This window comes from Mytilus edulis, chromosome 7, assembly GCF_963676685.1.
Source record: "Mytilus edulis chromosome 7, xbMytEdul2.2, whole genome shotgun sequence".
NCBI classification, from domain to species: Eukaryota; Metazoa; Mollusca; class Bivalvia; order Mytilida; family Mytilidae; genus Mytilus; species Mytilus edulis.
This window is the reverse complement of record NC_092350.1, coordinates 45,730,862-45,752,145: the sequence shown is the minus strand read 5'-3', so window position 1 is coordinate 45,752,145 and position 21,284 is coordinate 45,730,862. Positions and strand designations below refer to the sequence as shown.

At 31.0% G+C, this 21,284-nt stretch overlaps 1 protein-coding gene across 2 annotated transcripts; it reads left to right on the top strand.

The window, feature by feature from the left end:
* The first annotated feature begins 254 nt into the window (after positions 1-254).
* LOC139481578 (double-stranded RNA-specific adenosine deaminase-like) lies at positions 255-20,856 on the top strand. 2 transcript variants are annotated; one of them, XM_071264999.1, is made up of 12 exons: positions 255-548; positions 4,983-5,985; positions 6,070-6,576; positions 8,796-9,126; positions 9,593-9,731; positions 10,547-10,736; positions 14,219-14,312; positions 15,399-15,554; positions 17,082-17,188; positions 17,438-17,620; positions 17,962-18,202; positions 18,951-20,856. In XM_071264999.1, exons 1-12 carry the CDS (start codon positions 264-266, stop codon positions 19,183-19,185), a joined length of 3,471 nt encoding a protein of 1,156 aa, XP_071121100.1. In that variant the 5' UTR covers positions 255-263; the 3' UTR covers positions 19,186-20,856. The 2 variants fall into 2 exon arrangements, with proteins under 2 accessions (XP_071121100.1, XP_071121099.1); XM_071264998.1 differs by having other exon boundaries at positions 4,983-6,576.
* Positions 20,857-21,284: the final 428 nt, after the last annotated feature.

Sequence of the window (21,284 nt, the reverse complement as noted above, 5' to 3'; positions counted from 1 at the left end):
CTAGTCGTTTCTGGACGCTTCTTGTCGATAAACTTTTTTTTCTTATCACTTATTCATTATTTAGCGAGACCGCTTATTTATTATTTGAATATATCTGTCTGGTCTTGTGCATTGTTTAAATCCTAGTAACTATTACAATTTCATTTTGATGTCACCAAGAATTTGTATAATTAAGATTTTTTATACAAATTCTTGATTCGGAGATATTTTCCGGAGTTTTTCCATTCGTATTCCATGACCGTCTCTTTATATTAGTTTTCAATATGGACGGCGATGGACAGCTTGAGCAAAGAATTTTTGATTTTCTAGAGTCACAGCATAATAACGAGGCCGAACTATCACACATTTTGAGAGTAGTGAAAGTTGATAAGCGAACATTAAATGCTAATCTTTATAGACTAAAACGATCAGGAAACCTAATAAAAACGAACGAAAAACCACCAACTTGGCAGACAAATTTGAGGAACAAGAGAACGCCGAGAAAGCATTTTAATTCCAAACCATATCACCCCCAGCACAAGAACATGGCTCGTTATAGTGGAGTTAAAGTAAAAATTTTCGTATTTTCATACACAACCAAGCTCCATATTCATGTCCATATGACCTTATATTTCTACTTTCATTTTAATTTCCATTTTACTTTCACTTTTGATTTTTGAGAAGTTTATCATTGAGTCTAATCTTAGTGAACTGTAATGATACTATGATACCCAGGGGCGTACACATTTTTTTTTTATCATGGAGAATGCGAGTTCAGCTCTAAATTATGAGTATAATTTAAATTTAAAATCTCTATAAAATGAGAAATGTTATCATATAATTAAAATAATTAAAATTAATGACAAGCTCCTGTATTATAAATGATAATTTAATATGATGCCAAAATATTTTTAACCACATTTTCCACTTAAAACAAAGTAAATTTATTACATGATACTGAAACTAAGAATAAGAACTTTGTTTTTAATGACTGTCTTATTTTTATTTTTAGCTTTTTAATTAGATAAAAGATTCTAGTTTTTATCAATGAAATTCCACATCGCCAGTCAAGAAAATTGATGTTCACTATTATGAGATATTTTATCATATTAAAATTGATGCAATATATATTTTTACTTTTTAAAATACATACTTGTTCCTTTTAACATGTTTAAAATAATTAAGTAACCTCATTTTAGAAAATTAATCTATAACTCTATCCTTTTATAAAAAATAGAATTATATATACATAACTACTATCACTATAGACACTTATTTTGTTTTTGTACAACTTTTAAATATTGTATGTTTAAGTTTTAAAACAAAAACAAACAAAAAAACATGTATATAAGACCCTAACATGTAAATACTGCTATGGTGCACGTTTCCTTTATTTTAATAAAAAATAAAATAAAAAGATACAAAATAAAACAGTCTGTATATATATATAAAAACAACTTATAAATGAAAGAAAACCTCCTACATAGTGTGCTGTACATAGTTATCTACATACAACCAGAAAAAAATCTTTCAAAATTTACCCCAAATACTCTAATAATATATATATTAGAGGTGTTCCTATTTAAAGGAAGCTAATACAGAGAAGAAGAAGGAGAGAAAAATATTTTGATCCAAATAAATTTGGCACTGGAAATGGTTACATGGAAATATCATCACATGTACAATGTAACATAATAAAAAAAAAAAGTGTTACTTTGCCATTGGAGATTTATTGCTGGAATGCAGGGTTTGGTAGCAACCATTTGATTTTATGGGGGGTGGGCTATGGATTTTTTTTCTGGACAAACTTTTTTTTTTTACTTAATTTATTTTTTGGGCGACAAGTCGAAAATATTTTTTTTCTTTCAATTTTAGCATTACATATAGTGGCAGCTGAGGGTGAAACAAACATTTTTTTTCTCAGGGTCAAAAACAAATTATCCCCAGAAAATCAAATGGTTGCTGACTAAGGAAATGATTAATTATGAATGTAATCATGGTAATAATAATATTTGTGTCTGCAGTATACATTGCATTATTGAACATTAAATTAATACACTGCAATCTATGATAGGACTTAAGATCACTTAAGTAATATGTATTAAATTGAAACTTTTATGTGATATACATGATATATACAATTGTATAAAAAAAAAATTATATACATTTTATAATACATAGACAGTTTCTAGAAATCCAGTATGTTGTTTTTGGAGCAGGTTTTCATGGTTTTAGTCCCAAGTGTTTTTGTTGTAACCAATGCAAGCAGCCATCACAAACTAGTGATGCAGCAATGTGCACATCTGTATTGTATACTATACAATTCCATTCTGCATATATCCCTTTTTGAAGTTAAAGATATTTTCAATGTGCCATGCTTCAGGTGAAATTTTTTTTTTACTCTTACAATGTTTATATATTTTTGTCAAATATTTTTGCTGGAAGCATGTGAGGTTGTTTCATGTTGTCTTTCAATACGATTTTATTGCCGTTCATTACCATGATTACTGATTTTATGTTTATCTCAGATTTCAATATTAGAACTATGTTAGTGTGTTTGTATAAATGTGTAAAATGATTAATTCAAATGCATACCAAGTTTTAAATTTTTCACCCAAAGCAAATTTGGTAATGTTTATTTTTATTTAGAAATCACTACATCCATTGTTCAAGGTATAATGACAGTAATAAGGGTAGGTGTGTAGTTAAATAAATAGAACAACAAACTATTGGAACTACCAACAGTAGTACAAGTAGTACTGTGGATTCATTTATTTTCATGGGTACCAATTTTTGTGGATGAAGGAAAAATCGTGTGCACATGTTTGGGGATATTTTATTTCGTGATTTTGAGGAAGTCTGCATACAAACCTCATGAACATAAAGGATATTTGTTATTCATTGAACTTTAATTTAGTGGTTCACCTGTACCCACAAAATCCACGAAAATTGGTATTCAACAAAATAATAATTAATCTACAGTATGTTTAAGAACATCAAAATAATTAACACTATTTGTTGAATAATATTATTATTAATGTCATCATTATAACTAATATTATCTAGTACATAAAATGTACATATCGAAGAATTAAGCAACAAAAATATAGAAGGAATAAGTTTAATAAATCTAGCATACATCATGTACATTGCAGTCTTTAATGTATTAAACAATAACACAATGTAACTAGACTGGTAGACACAAATATTATTGTTAAATTTGTAATTGATCGGTTCCTTACCCAACTCGGTATTTAGTTAATCAGTCTCCAATGTAACAATATTTTTGTTTATTATTGTTACATTACCATGTAACTGCAGTCAGTGCCATAAATTTAAGGAACTGTTAAAAGCACATGAGTAATTGTAATGCTTTAATCAATGACTCCTAAAATTTTGAAGTAAAAATAGATGAAATTTACTTTTTAATCAAATAGTATCATATTAGTTCATTTGTTGTGTAAACTTTGAATCTACTAGTGTACTGAGTACTGTGAATAAAATTTCTACTCTGATTACTACTTATGGGACTGACTTGATATCTCAATCTTCCAAGACTTATCACTAACCTTTTAATACACAAAATATAGTGCATTGATCATAACATTCTATACATCCTGTCAATGAACATTTCCAAAAAATTATTGATGTAATATGCTCAGATATTCTAGGCACAAATTGATGTTACACTTGTCAAGAAAATTACATAACTTTTGCAAGGTGCAGGAATCTACTATATATATATGTTCTAAAAGTATAAATGATAAGACATAAGACATTAAGACATAAGACATTTTATTTCACTAAAGCCCCCACATGGGGTATGTTAGTACAACATTTTTAACAAACAATAAAAGTGTGAACATATTTACATTAGAACAACATGGTTAACAAAGGTGCAATAATATATATAATTAATACAGATATTTGACAGGAAGTACAAATTATAGTAACATGATTAAGCACATGTATTAAAAGGTTTTAATAACACTTTTGCAAAATTTTGCTATTCCAGTAAGTGTAAATAAATCTGATGTTTTCATCAATTCTTTAAATTTTAAAACATTTGGGTTATTACATATATTTAAAGGTAAAAATTTAGCTCTTTCATTGTTGAAAAAGGTACATTTGAATAAGTAATGAAACTCATCACCAAGTTCATTAGCATTACAAAGATTACAATGTCTTTCAGTTCTATCAATATTTAAAAATCTGCCTGTTTCAATGGGCAATTTATTACTAAGGCAACGGAATTTACATAAATACATTCTTAGATCAGATGGTAACAACGATAAATATTTCTCAAAACAAAAATCAGATTTGTATATTCTGTAATTAAGACATTTTGCAGAATTCATAACATTATTACTCCAGTTCAACATAAATGATGGCATTGTTAAAGTCATCTTTAAAAATGGAGTTATCTTCCTTTGTCTAGATCTAGAATTGCTGTTAAATCAACTACAACCAATGCTTTATACTGTGCAATATTTAATTTTACTTCCCACTGATAAATTGAAGCAATCTTTACTGTTCAGTGCTTACAAGCACTTTGATTTTACCTTTTTCATGAAGTTTTGATTTGTTTGTCAATTGATTTGTTTACCCATATTATAAACATATTCTAAAGTAGATACAATGTAGTATGAACATTTTTCTCGAATTGTATGCAAAATCAACTCAATAACATATATTGGGAATGTGTCCATGGGACGTAGTTGATGCTCTATATTGATCTGCTCCCCTTCCATGTAATGTTTTAAAGGGACATAACCCAAGAACAGTCCAAGGGATGCTACCCAAATTAGTAGTTGATCTGAGTTTTGAAATTAAATTTAAGGTCCTCTGAAGCAGACTTTAATTTTTTCCCCAGATAAGAGAAACAAGAGGTGAGCCTCTTTTTAAGTTTTATAATTAAAATATTACCAAAATACTACTACATGTACATTTAAGAAATATTTAACATTATTTATCAATGTGTAATCTCTTTTCTTACTTAATAGACACAGAAAACTAAAGTCAAACCAGAGCTTATTCCACAGATTGTAAAATTTCTGAAATCACTAGACTGTCCAGCACAGACCATTAACATAACAAAATATCTGCAGTTTAGGACATCATCAGAAATCAATCCAACATTGTATGCCATGCAAAGGAAAGGTTACATCAAGAAAGTCTGTGATAAACCTGTAAATTGGATAATTGGACACTCATCTCCTGCACTTATGGACACTGGAGAATCAGAATGGAGGGATGTGAAAGTAGAAACCTTCCAGGGGGATTTAACTAATATGACAGAAGAGCATTTAAAGCTCTTACGATTAGAAAGTTTTCAGTCATCAAGTAGTAGTGAACAGCCATCAAGTTTACAAAGTAATTTTTCAAATCCTCCGTCTTTGAAATTGGAACCTGTTGAAAATGAAAATTTAGTTAGTGACTTTTCTCAGCGGCAGATTTCAGATTTTGAAAGAACTGATATGGAGACTGCAGATTCTGTAAATAATGATTTAGATATTGTGTGTAGGGAAAATGAGACCCTTAAACATGTTAAAACTGAAATGAATTATGCTGACGAGGATCTTGTATTGGAAGCATTGTCAAAATGTCCAACTCAGATGGGAAGAACATTTGTGATTAAAAACTCCTTAGAAATGACAGAAGAACAAGTTCAATCTTTATTGGAAAAAAGTGCAAAAAAAAGCTTAGTTAAATTTGATGGGAATATTTGGGTAATGACTCCTAATGGAGTTAAATATATAAAAGATAAACTTGGTATCAATATTGATGAAAATATGCACACAAATATACCGCACAATAGGCAGAAGCAAAAAGTTATAACGTCTGGCCCACCTCCATCACCAAGGCAACTACTACAAAACCCGATGTTGACAAGTACAGGTCAGAATAATTTGGATTATAACACTTCAGAAGCAAACAATTCACAGTCATCTTTACCATGTTTACCTCTGGCTCCGAGAATAGGACAGATACAGCAAATAAGGGGAGGTAACACAGTTTCACCCATGCAAATGAATCAAATAAGGGGAGGTAACCCAGTTCCACTCATGCAAGTGGATCAAATAAGGGGAGGTAACCCAGTTCCACTCATGCAAGTAGATACTAGTATACGTAATTCACCAATGATTAGAACACTGAATATGTCAGTTAGATTGCAGAACCCTCCATCATCAAGACTTGTTCAACAGCAAATTTCACCTTCAACAGTCAGACCAAGTTTATTAACACTGATGAAAAGCAGTAATGTAAATAATTCATTAAATAAAACACAAACAGAAGACTTTCAGTCTAATTTAAACTCCATGCCAAATTCAGTTGAAAGTATGGACCAAAGGTCTCAGTTTTCTGGTATAAAACCTGCCGGTCGAATACCAGTTGCAGAGAGATTGGCACAGCAAACATCACCAACAACTAGTGGTTTTAAGCCACCACCATCACCAATGGCATTGGTTCAACAGGAGAGAAGTGCAAGTGGTATGGAGGAACCTAATTTAGTAGAAGCTGCTGCTAAGGGCATCCAAGCTTTGATGCATAGGAGTGGACAGAACAACCAAACCAGTACATCTTATAAGGCAAACGGTAAGGTTTTAGGGGTCATGATAACAGTCAAGGCTCTAACTTAAGTAAGTTACTAGAGAAAAATAACAAACATGTAGTTATTGTGGGCTAAAATATCAAAATACTGTAATAACATATATATATGTATGTTACATGTTTCAAAGGGACAATATACAAACTTTAAAATTTTTTCACCAGTTCTATTGATATTATAATTTTCTTTATGTATAATAAACTTTGCAAAGATATAACAGTTCATAGTTTACCAATCATGCATAGTACACCTACTGTGAAAGTACTTTTATTCGTGGGGTACCAATTTTCGTGGTTTTCGTGGATGACTTTATCCACGAATTTAAGTGTCCAACGAAATAAAATAACCATTGTCTAAATCAAGACCTGGAAAGATCCCAATCGGTAGGTTTGACTACTGATATGACATGTATGATTTAGTCTAAGAGAAGATATTGAATAGCACCAACTCTGAGAATACTTTAATAGCAGTCACAGAACTACAACCGCATGCAGGATTATACCCATTTAATCTTTAATAACCTAAAATGTACAACTTTTGTTTTTGATTAATGAAAGTCAGATTTCCGGTATTGATATGCTAGTATGATAAGGTGTTCATTTTATATCCTCATAGTTCTCGTACATATAAGAAATAAAAAAATTATGCTGGTCTTGATTTTGCTAAGAATTATTTGGCAATTCATAGCATTTGTTTATGTTACTGTTTTCTTTAGGTGACATGTTAATGGCCTAATTAACACCTTTGATGGTCTTTAATCTGTTGATCACTTTATCATGGGTTAATTAGTGTTATCACTACGATTTACACGGGTCAATGTTTACTTTGCAATTTCCTTCAATCTAGACTATTTGTAACCCTCGTTTCTAAAGGCTTCAATTTTTCAATTTTTTTTTTTTTAGAAAACTAAAATCCACGAATTTAAAAACCCACGAACATGTAAATATTGCTCAAACCACGAAAATTGATACCCACGAATTAAAGTACTTTCACAGTATGTTATTACAGAAAATATATTCCTGCAATAACCAAAGAGTGTTATTACAGCTTCTCTACAAATGTACATCTCTTTTTTAACCTTTGCTCAGCCATATATCAAAATGTATTTCAATTCATTGTAAGAAATGTTGATCAGAACTTGAAATGAGGCACTGCGCAAAATTTCAAATAATTCCCAAGTGTCTCATTTACTCTCATATAATTAATTACATGCCTGTAATAACTAAGCCTTGTTATTACAGCTTAATTTTCCCTTAAAGGCCTAGGCCTTGTCTCATTGATTTACTATGTTGATCAAAATTGTATCAATGGAATTTGAAAATTAGTTATCAAGGTAATATATAAAGCTACTGCGCAAAGTTTCAAGAATTCCCAAGTGTCAACAAACATGACAATAGATGAAATATTTATGATATATTTATATAATTAACTGATAACAAACATATGTTACTACAGAATAAGGAAAAAAGAACAGACAACTCATGAAAGTGTCTGTAATAACACATGCATGTTATTTTTCTCTGATAACTTGTTTAAGTACATTTAAAACCCTTGACTGGATAAGGTTAAAGGTCATTTCCTGTGTTGTTTAAATACCGTAAAGAGGGTTCTTTTCACACGTGTAAAATTTCTTAATTTTCATTGAATAAGGTATACAAAATATTTTGGCAGTATTGATTTTTCGTGGATTCAAAACGTTTATCAATACCTAGATGCATGTGCACTTTTGAATTGGCTGTATTTATTTTGACGGTTTTGTTCTATCCTTGAAAATTAACACCCTGCAAAAATAACCTGTTAATGGCTTTCTTTTCATTGGAAAGTTGATATAAAACCATGAATTGCATTAATATTAAGTGATGTTACACGTGATTATTGCCTGATTATATTAAGTACCAAGTTCAGGCCTTGATCTAAATAAATATAAGTCAATAGGATCAAAAAGAAAAGTAACAAAAATACTAAAATGGCAAAGCATTGCCGATTTAATACAGCATACAAGATGTCTTCTCAGTATTTCATACTCATGATACTATAGAATAAAGTACATACATGTAGTGCAAACAGTACTTAACAAGACACATTTTGAAATGATTTATAAATTTCTTACTTCATCAATTATTCAGTTTAAAATAACTGCTTTGATTTTTAAAAGTTCATCATATACATGATATATGAAGAATAATTTGGAATTTTTTTATTTCAGATTCATCTCAAAAGATTGTTTTACCAACACCAGAGAAAAGATTAATATCCCAGCAACCTCTGGAGTTAGATCAAGTAACCATTACAGGGAATACCCAATCTCATCAACCAATGTCCAATCAGGGACGACCTCTACCATTTCAATCATTACCTGTAACAGGTAGGCCCCAGATGGCACCACCTCCTGGTCTGCTAAGCCTGGATCTGACCTCAGAAAGTTTTGCTGCTTTGAATAAAAATCCTGTGAGTGCATTGATGGAATATGCTCAATCTAGGCATAGTGTTGCTAGAATAGAAGTCATGTGTCAAAAGGGTCCTTCTCATAAACCTAGGTTTGTTTTTTACACTATTTATAGTTAAAATATATCTGATTTAATAATGATAGATTGAAGGTACAATATATACAGCAAAGTAATTCATCCTTGACGCTTTGATATAGTGAGTCATTTCGTAAAAAGCATTTAAAGTACTTTTAATTATCCGAATTGTTTGTTCATATGTCAATGTGTATTAGTGATTTTAGGTTTTAACAAAATTTATGTTATGAACAGACCATTTGCATGTTTTTGTATGAAGCTCGTTTATTTTCATTTAAATGTGAAATGAAATTCTTTTATAATGAACATCAAGATGTATACAACAATCTGCATTGCATTAACAAGCTACTATCTTTTAGTTATATGAAAAATGAACAACAAAAAGTTTACCTCAATCAACCAAATGGATACCCACTGAAAAAACTGAATCCACATTAGTTTATGTTTTTGACATTTCAAAATATCATTCATGTTTTCACAGATTTTTGATGGCTGCTTATGTTGGTGATAAAATGTTAGCTACAGTTGAATGTATGAATAAGAAAGATGGAAGGAAGGAAGTTGCCGATAAAGCTATGAGGATACTGATTGCTTCTGGGGAGTACAATGTTAATACTGCTGTAAGTTATCAAAGGTTGACATAATGTTGTTGATAAGTTTAATTTGTAATACATAAATAAGTGTGTATGGCAACCTTGCCACCAGGACTTCAGGTATCTTCAAATATCAATATATCATTGCAATGGGGATAGATGAAGAACAAATGAAAAACAAAATATGACCTACTTCATGCGCATGGTACACTTTTCAAGGCATCAATTTAAAGCATTTATAAAAAAAAAGTCTGCTTACATATTGAAAAATAAACTCACATGAGAACACTGCTATAGCCAACATTGCTATCTTCTGAGAAAAAAATGTCTTCCTTGTTTTGTTTTAGTGTCCTTATCATTAGGCTAGGTGGTCATTTTTGAATTTCCTGCTTAATCAAATTAAAAATCAGTATTTGCTGCCACAGTACAAAGACTAATAATCATTAGTATTGTTTTACTGCCAAATCTGCATTTTACATACACTTTGTGTAATATGGTAAATTATTAACACATTCTGAATACTGATGATATTTTCACATTAAAATGTTCCAATATAAAAAAGAAGATGTGATATGATTGCCAATAAGACAACTCTCCACAAGAGACCAAAATGACACAGAAATTAACAACTATAGGTCACTGTATGGCCTTCAACAATGAGCAAAGACCATACCACATTGTAAGCTATAAAAGGCCCCATAAATGACAATATAAAACAATTCAAACGAGAAAACTAACAGCCCGACCAGTCTGCTTTTTGATGAAGGGGCAAAAGTCCAATTGTTAATAAACTTTTTTGATCTGTACAATTTTAAAGGAACTAAAAAAAAAATTATTTTCAGTCTTCGACAGTGTCCAAGATTGATCCTGCTAGTATGACACACTTTGACAAAATTGCTGCTTTGACCCATCAGAAATTCAATGCTTTAGTAGCTTCTATATCAGAAAATTTAGCAGGAAGAAAAGTTTTAGCTGGGCTTGTGATGAAGATGTCTGAAGCTGATATGGGAACTGTGATAGCTATTGGTTCAGGTCAGTATTGGTCTTTGAGACATTGCTACTTACATAACATTTTTGCATAATAGTTATTGAAAAAATGGTCATTATCGTGATATATGGACTGCCCACAGGCATACTAGCTCAACCTATGACAATGTGAAATCATGACATGACATGTCAAAAAGTGTGAAAACATGTTACGTAGATGCAGACTTTTTAATATGAATGTGGTAATGTTCATAATTTCATATTATACAAATTTGTGAATATAAAAAAAACAATATTCTACTGTAAACTTTTATTGTATTAAACAGTGGTCTGTTATGTTGCTTTTAAAGCAACACCACTAGGCACATGTTCAAAACAACTGCCAGTTTCAACTTCAGTTACATTTATTTGATAACAGCACACAATAGAAATCTATCATTGTCAAGCTCTGATCAGCATTCAGTATAAATTTCTTTATATATAATTAAAAATGCTCTCTCACAGTAAGAATTGATATTTGACTGAACTTAATAAGCTTTATCAAGCTTTGAAAGAATTATAACGTTGGTTTTTTTTTGCAATGTAAAATGTCATCTATTATCTCTGCCATTGTGCCATTGCTATTACCTTGTCAAAACTGGTTAATTCATTAGAAGACAGCTGGTACTATGGGAGCTGATCAAACAGTTCCGTGATATTCATCCCCATGGCCTGTGGAAATCTGTTGGCTAAATTTGAAACTGAAATTGAAAAAGACAAACGTTTTATGATTTCCATTAAATAAACTGTTAAATGCTTATTCAAAATTTCAAATAGCTACATTGTATTTATCCTCTCACATGTATTGTTTATATCATTGCAACATAGGATGCACAATGCGTTACTCGTCACTCGATCATTTAAACTCAAACTCCAAAATATAATTTATAAATCTTGAATTATCTTGGTACGTAAACATTGTTTTCACTTAACAATCCGCTCACTAGAAGATGGTACAGGCCCTGAAAGCGACCTCTTTCAGCGGAAATTTCCCCTATAAAGTGAATTTGAAAGAAGATGGTCACAAAATTGTAAAAACAACTTACCTTCTGCTGTTCGTCCATATAGAAAAATAAACAATATGGCAGCCAAACAATTAATTCAAACTTATTTGTATTTATGGCTGAATAAGGAAAAAATCTGAGATATCACTAACGACCAAAAAATTAAAAGAACAAAAAAGCGTGTAATTGAATGTAAAGTGGTGAAAAGCTTGTACACACCATGTGACAAAATCCTCGCATGTAAACCATTGAAAAAGCTTGTATTACATGGGAATATCATGTCACTTGGCAATTATGCCCACAGGACAGTGGTATTGACAAAGACAGTGATAATGACTGTCAAGGTCATTATCGCTATCACAGTTAATACCACTGTCCTACAGCAGTGCCAGACCTGCCAACTTTTGAAAATCTCCATGGGGGATTTAGCGCGCGGCCAGATTTTAAAGGGTTAAAATTTTAGCGACTTTTCTGTGTGCATTGTTTTTTACTCCTAAAATAGTCTAAGTTCTCTTCTTTTTTCTTTTGGTATACTAATGATGAGCTTGTAGGCCTTGGTTTCTTTTATTTGCATGATTCTTGTACTATTAAATTATAAAATTGACAAAATAACTGAAGAATAGAGAAAAATGGCATTAAAAATAAAGGATTCAAAGTAGAGACCCCCCCCCCCTTTTCCCCCTCCAAAGACCTTCTTAATCTAATGAACCTTGACTCAAAAGACCTAAAACTACATGTCCTTAAGTTAAAGGATGAAGACAGATTTTTGATTTAGTCTTACTTATGGTCTTATCAGTATCAAGGAGAAGATGGATAAAATTTGAGTTATCTTTCTTTGTATTCAGAGGTGCTCTTACCGAAGGAGGCTTATACAGTAAAACAGTAGAAGTGAATACAAAATGGCGTCGATTTTAAATCAACAGACACACGACGTCTGGTTTAAAAAATTAAACGGATTTCAAGATAAACAATGTTTTCTTGAGAGTTCATTACAGTTCTCATCTTTCAATTAATTATGATTTTGTTGTGGAACTACGGCACATGTTGCAAATTGTGCTTGTTTGATAAATTGATTAAAATTGAAAGGCTTTTTGACCAAATGTGTGTATACAAATTAATTTTGAGGACTGTTACGACCCATTAGGTAATCTGATTACATACAACCACTAATTATGACACCTGTTGTGACTGTTGATTAGCGTAGGGTCGTTAACTTGTCATAATATATCCCCAGGTAAAATTATAGATTTTTTAAAATTGATCAGAAAAACTTCAAAATCGGTAAACAATAATTTTTTCGGGTATATTTGGTGAAAATCGGGATTTTGACTAGTTTGACGATCCCGATATCGGGATTCGGGTTGAGGGATAAAAATCGGGATGATACCGCGAAAATCGGGATAGTTGGCAGGTCTGCAGTGCATGTATCACAATAATAACCAGTTCTTTAGTTACTATTATGTTTATTTCATAGACGAACCATCATGATGCTTTAAAAATTCCAATAAATTCAAATTGTTCAAAAACTCCAGTTATTGTACAATTTCTATAGGAAATAGTGAAGACCAGTCATAGTGATAACCATAGGTCAGTGCCATTATATATGTAAGGGCATACGATACAGTTTTGATCCCATATTTACAGTTTGATGAAAATTTCCATAAAGGCTATATTTTGCCTGATTAAATCAAATATGTTATAAAAAATATACCTTCACCTGCTGCTTTTTGAGTTAAATGAGGTCGAAATTTTGTATATTTGCTCAAAATTTAGATTTGTGGCCGTATTTTTCCTTTCAAAAGAAAGACATAACTTTTTTGTTTTAAAAGATAAACACAAATTGGTTTTTTTTTAAATAATTTGTAATTTCTGTATTTTATAAGTATCTTAAAAATTTTGGCACTTTTTATTCAGAAATAACTCATATTTATCAAATGGTCATGAATTGAGAAAAAAACACCATTTTTTGCTGTATATTTATCAAAATTTAAAAAAAATATTGGTCCACATAATCTCCCTGCAAAATGAAACAAAATGTCGTTTTAAAAAATGTCCATGCACTTGTTTTCAAATTAAATCAGTTTAAATGATAAAAATCAGTCGAAAAATGCATCTTTTCCCGATATGTCACAGTTTGACGTCGCGAAAATAACATTTTACGTTAGCAACGTCATTACCTCCCCTGTAACTGTATCATTTGCCCTTAAATGCAATTTTTCAGTATATAAATACATACTAGTATAATTTTCTATAATTTTATAATTAACGAATCACGTTTTTTTAAAAGGGCATCACTCTAAACACAGAAACAAAATTCCGTTAATGACAGGTTTTCTGATACTTTTTTTCTGTGAAAGACTGATGGAATTTTTTTTTTAAAGAGATGAGAATAAATCTTTGGTAAAAGAATTAAGCTTAGAATAAATATCAAAAAAGGAGATCAAAATTTTCAGTTGATGTCATTAACTTGATTTACAATTGCAGGAAATCGCTGTATCACTGGAAAAGAGCTAAGTTTAGAAGGCAATACTGTAAATGATTCACATGCTGAAATCATCACAAGAAGAGGATTTATCAGGTATTTATAAAATGTTGTTTGTTGTGAAATGTTTGATATCTGTCTGCATTAATTAATAAAGATCAAGTGAAGTAGAGTTCAACTGAGAGGTCATTTTATGTAATGTAACAGGACCTCATTGGCTGAGAGATCTAAGTAGTAAATCTACTGTTTCACTTATCTGTCAACACTGAGGTTATGAGTTCAAACCCTGGATGTGGCAGGTGTGTTTGACTCAAATCTTGATTGATGGGGACTTTCAGTTTTCCTGCTGAATGTTGTGGTTACCTCCAGCACTCAGGCTTTCACCATTAACAAAAACTGACTTCCAGGAAAAAAAACAAAAGCGCGGTAAGTGGTGTTTAACACCAATCAATCTATCAATCCACTAAAGATTCAAATGATATACCGGTATGATATACAGTTAACTTTAAACTTTTGTTGGGAATGGTCAAAGTAAACTTCCTTTGGAATTTTGAATATTTTCTAATTTGTCATACTAGGGTTATGGACCTAAACCATAAGATTTTTTCATATAACAGCCACTCATTTGTGTGCGCTAGGATCAAATTACTCCAGTATTGTTTCTTGAGCTGGTAGAAGTAAGCTTCCTTTAAATTTTGATTTGTGTATTGTAACTTGACATGGGTACAAATGCAGAACTGTCAAAAGCAAACACTGCTGATCAGAATTTAATTGACTTCCCTTCCCATTGTTAAAGTTTTCTATACCATAATTTTTAGAAGAATGTAATCAATCTGTTATCATTGTTGTCTTACTTATTAAATGGATTGATTGGGGTTTAACACCACTCTCTGCACTTTTGGCTAGAACATGGGGGTCAGTTTTTATAGTTGCACAGTTTTCTTTTTTTAAGTACACAGAGAGAACCACAACCTTTACATGCTTTAGTAGGGAAACTGACAATCCTAATAAATCAATTAAGATTTGAAATGAGTGCACCTGTCAAATGCAGGGTTCAAACTTACAACCTCAGTTTTCACAGGCTGGTGATGCAGTAGTTGGACTACTTAGACTTCCCTGCCACAAAGGCCCCCTTATGACATAGAAATCTGATACAACATTATTGTACTTATCTATTTGCAGGTTCTTGTATAGAAGATTGATGTCATTTCAGCCTGGTGTTAATGATGAGATATTGGAAGCCTCATCATCAGGAAAGTTAAAGATTAAAGATGGGATAACGTTCCACTTGTATATATCTACAGCGCCATGTGGAGATGGAGCTTTATTCTCACCCAGGTAAGGTCAGGAGGTCCTGTTGCTCATTAAGATTGTCAGAGATAAAAGAATATATGAACAATTTTATCAAATATAAAAATGAAAATGTGGTATGGTATGATTGCCAAATTGCCCAATGAGACAACTCTCCACAAGCGACGAAAGCGGGATCGCTACCCAACTGATCAGATGGTTACAAATAGAAATACATCTAACAAAAGCACGGAGTGGACGTGACTGGGTACTTGTACACACAAACAACAAAAAGACATAAGTAAAAATCTGAGAGTACTTGTAGTTACTGACAGCTAGTTCCAATTAAATAACAACTAATATAAAAAATCATGCATCTAAGACTAAATTGTCAATCAGTACACATACAACCTCCAATGAAGTTAGTGTAAAGACGTTCTTAACATGACCTTCTCAATATATTTTGTGGAAAGGAGTGTCCAATTTGCAGTGTGAATATTTGTTATATTTTGGTTAGAATGCCTACACATAACTCTTTATATATATAAAAATAAGGAGATGTGGAATGATTGCCCACAAAACAACTATCCACCAGAATTAAAATGAACAGTTTTAAACAATGAGACAAACCCATACCCTATAGTTCAGTATACAAGGCTCAGGCATGAAAAATAGGAAACAGTTCAATTGAGAAAAACTTACAGTCTAATTTATAACAAATCGATTTACCAAAAAACAAATTTGAATGACATGAACCAATGACAACCACTGAACTACAGGCTCCTGGCTAGGGACAGGCACATATAGAATGTTACAGGTTAAACATGTTTGAAGGTGCCAACCCTCATCTTATTAATCAGTTGAAAAGGGCTTAGCTCATCAGATGAGTACAAAACAGAAAAACCTATAACAAATACATAGACATCAAGGACATGGTGGAGTGTTTATATATCCCTTTATATAGAAAAAAATATGAAGTACAAATCTAAGAGAGAACTTGCAGAACAAGTGGGAAGGAAAACTGTCCCTTTTGTCGTAAATTTTTGTGTAGATTTTTTTCTTGTAAAAATGAAATGTCTCAATCTAGGTAAGGGATGTAATTGCTGTTCATATTTGATTCCCTTTGGGTAAATGTTTATTCTTTTGATTTTACCACATGATGGGCATCATTTTTCTTAGTTTTTTTTTTTCTTTACAAACTATGATCAGATAAATTTCATATAAATAAAATCTACTAATGATAATGCATGTGTGTCTCAAAAACAATTACTGTAAAACTTATTTTTGGGGATACTTTATTGCATCTTTACCCTTTCTAGTCTACTTTGTGGCTATTTAATTTTGTGAATTTCTAATTAATTTGATGTAGTTTGATAAGGAAAGATTTGAGTTTTATATTTTCAGGAAGATTTATATTTGTGTTATTTTTCTTCTCACGAAAGTCAGCAAAATAAAACTCTTACAAAAGTCGCCAAAATAAATCTTTCGCAAAAATAAGTTGGTTTTCAGTATCTCATTTAAAAATACTAATTTTGATATATTTGATGTTAATGATAACATTTTTTTTTTTAACAGGGATGCTGAATCTAACAACACTCCATTACAGTCTCTTAATGATAAATCTCATCAGCCAACATTTGCCAACCAAGTCCAGGGTGTACTTAGGACAAAAATGGAAGGAGGTATGACTTATTGAAAAAACATATTATTCACCTTTTTTATTGCTAAAGATTTGTCATTTTTCAATATGCACTGTTTAAGTCAGAATTTCTTTCCCATAGCCTCAATGTAAAAAAAAACTGTAAAATAAAAAAAGTGTCCTACCTACCTACCCTATCAAAGAATGATGTAATAGGAAACACATGTATTATCAGATAGTTAAGATTTATTAGGTTTTAAGTTAAAGGAGAACAAATTTTGAAATATTTTAGGAGAAGGCACAATACCAGTGGATGAAGATTTTGTGGCCCAGACCTTTGATGGGATATTGCGTGGGGAGAGATTAAGAACCATGTCATGCTCAGATAAACTCTGTCGCTGGAATGTTTTAGGAATGCAAGGGGCATTACTCAGTCATTTCATAGATCCTATATATCTGAGCTCTTTAACCCTAGGTAGGTTATATAAATATGTGATGTGGAATGAAAGAATTATTTGACATGCAATTAACCAAATGGCCACTTGATAGGCTATTTAGATAACCAGATATTTTTACATTAAATGGATTGGAAATGTTTTTTTGCAGGAGAGAATTATGCAATTAAGTATGCAATTAATTGGAGTCGACTGTTATGGATCAATTTTTAGCTATTATCAATAATCTTAACATCACTTTCTGATTGAAACATTTATTTATGACAACAATATCTTTCTGCACACATGCCTGCAAAAGCTTCTTTAAGCAAAGATTGCTGCACAATTCAGTAATTAATAAGATTTTTCTTTATGAATGTAGGATTCCTATATGATCATGGCCACTTGTCAAGAGCAATGTGTTGTCGAGTAGACAGAGATGAACCAAAAGTAGAAACTATGTTACCAAGTGGTTATAGGCTGAACCATCCTTGGTTAGGAAGAATCACTGCATGTGAGCCATCTAGGGAGACACAGAAAACAAAAGCTTTAAGCGTAAACTGGAATTTCTATGATGACAGACCAGAAGTGACAGATGGCACGGAGGGAAGATGTTATACTGGGTAAATTTTTTCATTGCTATATACATTAAGGCCAGGCAGGGTAAAGGGGGATTCAAACCATATGTCCTCATTCAAATGCATTGATCTTCCCTAAAAAGGGGAACCCCCTGAACACCTCCCATGATCAGCCACTGTTTCATTTGAATTGTTTTACATTTTCATTTAAGGTCCTTTTATAGCTGATTATGTGGTATGGGTTTTTCTCATTGTGAAAGGTTGTGTCAGGTGACCTTTAGTTATTAACTTTTATGTCATATGGTCTTTGGTGGAGGGTTTTTTCGTTGGCAATTATACCACATCTTCTTATTTTTACATATAAATAGTTTATTGCCTTTACAAATATATAAGCTACAACAGAAAAATATAAATTATCAAATAAAAACATACAATGAAAAAGGAAACTTGAATTTGTTGTATGGAATCATTGCTGCTAGTATTTGTACAGAGTTCATCTGCCATTAACCACAATTTCATGGATAATATCAAGATTCCATGATATCTCCTAAAATCTTAATACTTTCAACATCAAAAAATTCATCATATGTAGTAGGATAAGACTCCTGTGCATAGTTAATTCATTGATGCTTATCCAACATCTTATTTTAGTATAAATCAAAGAGGAAATTACTCTAGCAAGTTTTCATTTATAATGTATTCCAGAAATATTAGAATTTCGAAGGGATGTAGAAAAATTATATTTTATAAATTCATAATTTCTATATAGTCGTTTTTTGTTTTTGCATTGTAGTATAGAGAAAGGGAGTATGTTCTCCAGATGTACAAAGAGGAATTTCTACGATGCCTTCAAACATGTCTGTCAGAAGTTTGGGCGTCAGGATCTTTTACAAGCTGATAGCTATTACAAAGCCAAACAAATGGCTATAGACTTCCAGCAAGCCAAACAAGTGATGCTGAAGAAATTCAAGGACCAGAAGATGCGAGTGTGGGTCTCTAAGCCAACTGAAGAGGAAATGTTCAATTAGCTTAGTAGGCTCATCAATTTGCTTGTTCTTAATATACAATGTCTGTTGACACTAAAAACAAAAGTTATTTTCAGTGATATAGTTTTTATTATTGTCTTTAGAGACTACTATAATCTGGGTATTACATAGAATAAAAGTTTCTAAGCAGAAGCAGAATATGTTAAAAGATTTCTGGTAAGCACAACATAGTCATGTCTTTAAATATCTATCTTTTTGGGAGGAACTCATTTCAGGGGTTAAGTGGTAAATGGTTATACAAAGTGTTTGAAGCTATAATTTCCTTTGTCTAACACTTAACTGTTAGGTGAACACACTCTTAAAGCCAAAAATATCTTGCAAGCTCAATTAAATTGCACATTATTACCATCATCTTAATGAATTTAGTTTACTTAAAGTTTGTCTTGTAAACTTTATGCCTTGTTTAGAAGGTCTGTTACCTTTTAGTAGTTTAAGTTGCAACACAACCATTATCTTGCTATATATAGTTTTAAGAATATGTCATTTCACTGGTCAAACCACTTCATGGCAAATATGATATTGAAATTTCTTAGTAAATTCCTATTTTTCTCAAATTTTTAAAGTATGATGTGTGTCTGCTTACCTAAAATTAAAAAAGCTCCATCCTGCAAGGGGGAGTTTACCAATGTCCTGCTTTTGCTTAGAAACTAAGTAATCATGTTATTTTTGACAAAGAAACATCTGCTAATTACTTCTGACTAATAAAAAAACACCAGTTAGTTGGCATACATGTAACATTCAATACATTTACAATTTACAAATACACAGTCAACATCAAATGATGAATACAAACTTAACTTGAAAATTTAAAACTGATATTATAGACTCAAAGTCACTCATTTGTAATGGCAATAAGATTTCATAATAAACAGTAGAATTATTGTCTTTAAAATGAAATATAGATAAATGGATTCTTTTTTTGCATCCTTTTAAAACCTGATAATAATGTATGCATAAGCCGTAACTGATGAGGTAATTTCAAGTCAGATTTTTCTCTGTTAAACATTAAAACAAGATTAAAGTAAATTAATTAATGTGATGTTTTTATTTTAGCATAAATCATAAGATTATCTGTTATATAAGAATAATGCAATCTTATAAATTCAGATTTAAGATCAAATGTTACATTTTTATCATTTAAAAAAAATGACTGATTTAGAATTGACATTTGAAAAAAAAATCACATTAATTTTAAATAAATTTACGATGGTTTAGTGCACTAAATCCCTAAGAATATTGAACTGATGAGTATATAATGATGCTGATAATATCAAGCAATATCATATACCAGTCAATGTTCCCAGATCTAGTGTCAAATATGACCTCTCAAGGATATAATTTATACATATGTTGTGATTATTGCTTTTCATTCATTGTTATTACATAGACTTTTTTGTATGGATCATTCGTATCATATTCATTGTTCATTTTATTTTCTAAACTAAATCATTTTTTTTTGTGTGCTAATTTAAGGATTATAATCTGTAGAGTTCCTCTGAGAAAATCATTTTTTGTTATTTCTTGCAAGCCAAAGATTCATGCAGCAATTAAGTATCAGTAAACTCTGTTGTGTGTAAAATGTAGAAGCCACGGCGGGAGAAATATAAAGATTCTCAATAACCAAAAGATAAAACAGTGATTGTAAAAAAAAAATGTACAATTTTGTTTTATTGTCTGTTAATTTTCATTGTTTTTAAAACTTTATTGAAATCAGATAATAACAAAAACAAAAATCCAAAATAAATTACTTTGTATGTTGTCTCTAAAATTAAGTTAAGTAAATGTATATTTAATCATGAGTCATGCTAAATATGTTGAAGAACAAAATACAGCTGCTTTTTGTTGTTTGTTAAATGGATATTGTTTCAGGACATCTGTCCCTCATAAATCAGTATCTGGTGTTTTCATCATTTGCTGTTGGCAAGCTGCATTACTGTGAAAGTGAAATCTTATATCCAATTAATAAGTTATACAAGTTTTTTTCTCAATTCTTTTTTATATATAAAAGTTTGTTTATAAAACCTGAAATTTTAAACCCATTATTGAATTATTAATTTAAAAATCTCAAAAAAACACAATTT

Coding starts and splice junctions, on each gene's coding strand:
- LOC139481578 (XM_071264998.1), top strand. CDS start 264: ATGGACGGCGATGGACAGCTTGAGCAAAGAATTTTTGATTTTCTAGAG. Junction 14,313..15,398: donor ACAAGAAGAGGATTTATCAG/GTATTTATAAAA, acceptor ATCTATTTGCAG/GTTCTTGTATAGAAGATTGA. Junction 15,555..17,081: donor GGAGCTTTATTCTCACCCAG/GTAAGGTCAGGA, acceptor TTTTTTTAACAG/GGATGCTGAATCTAACAACA.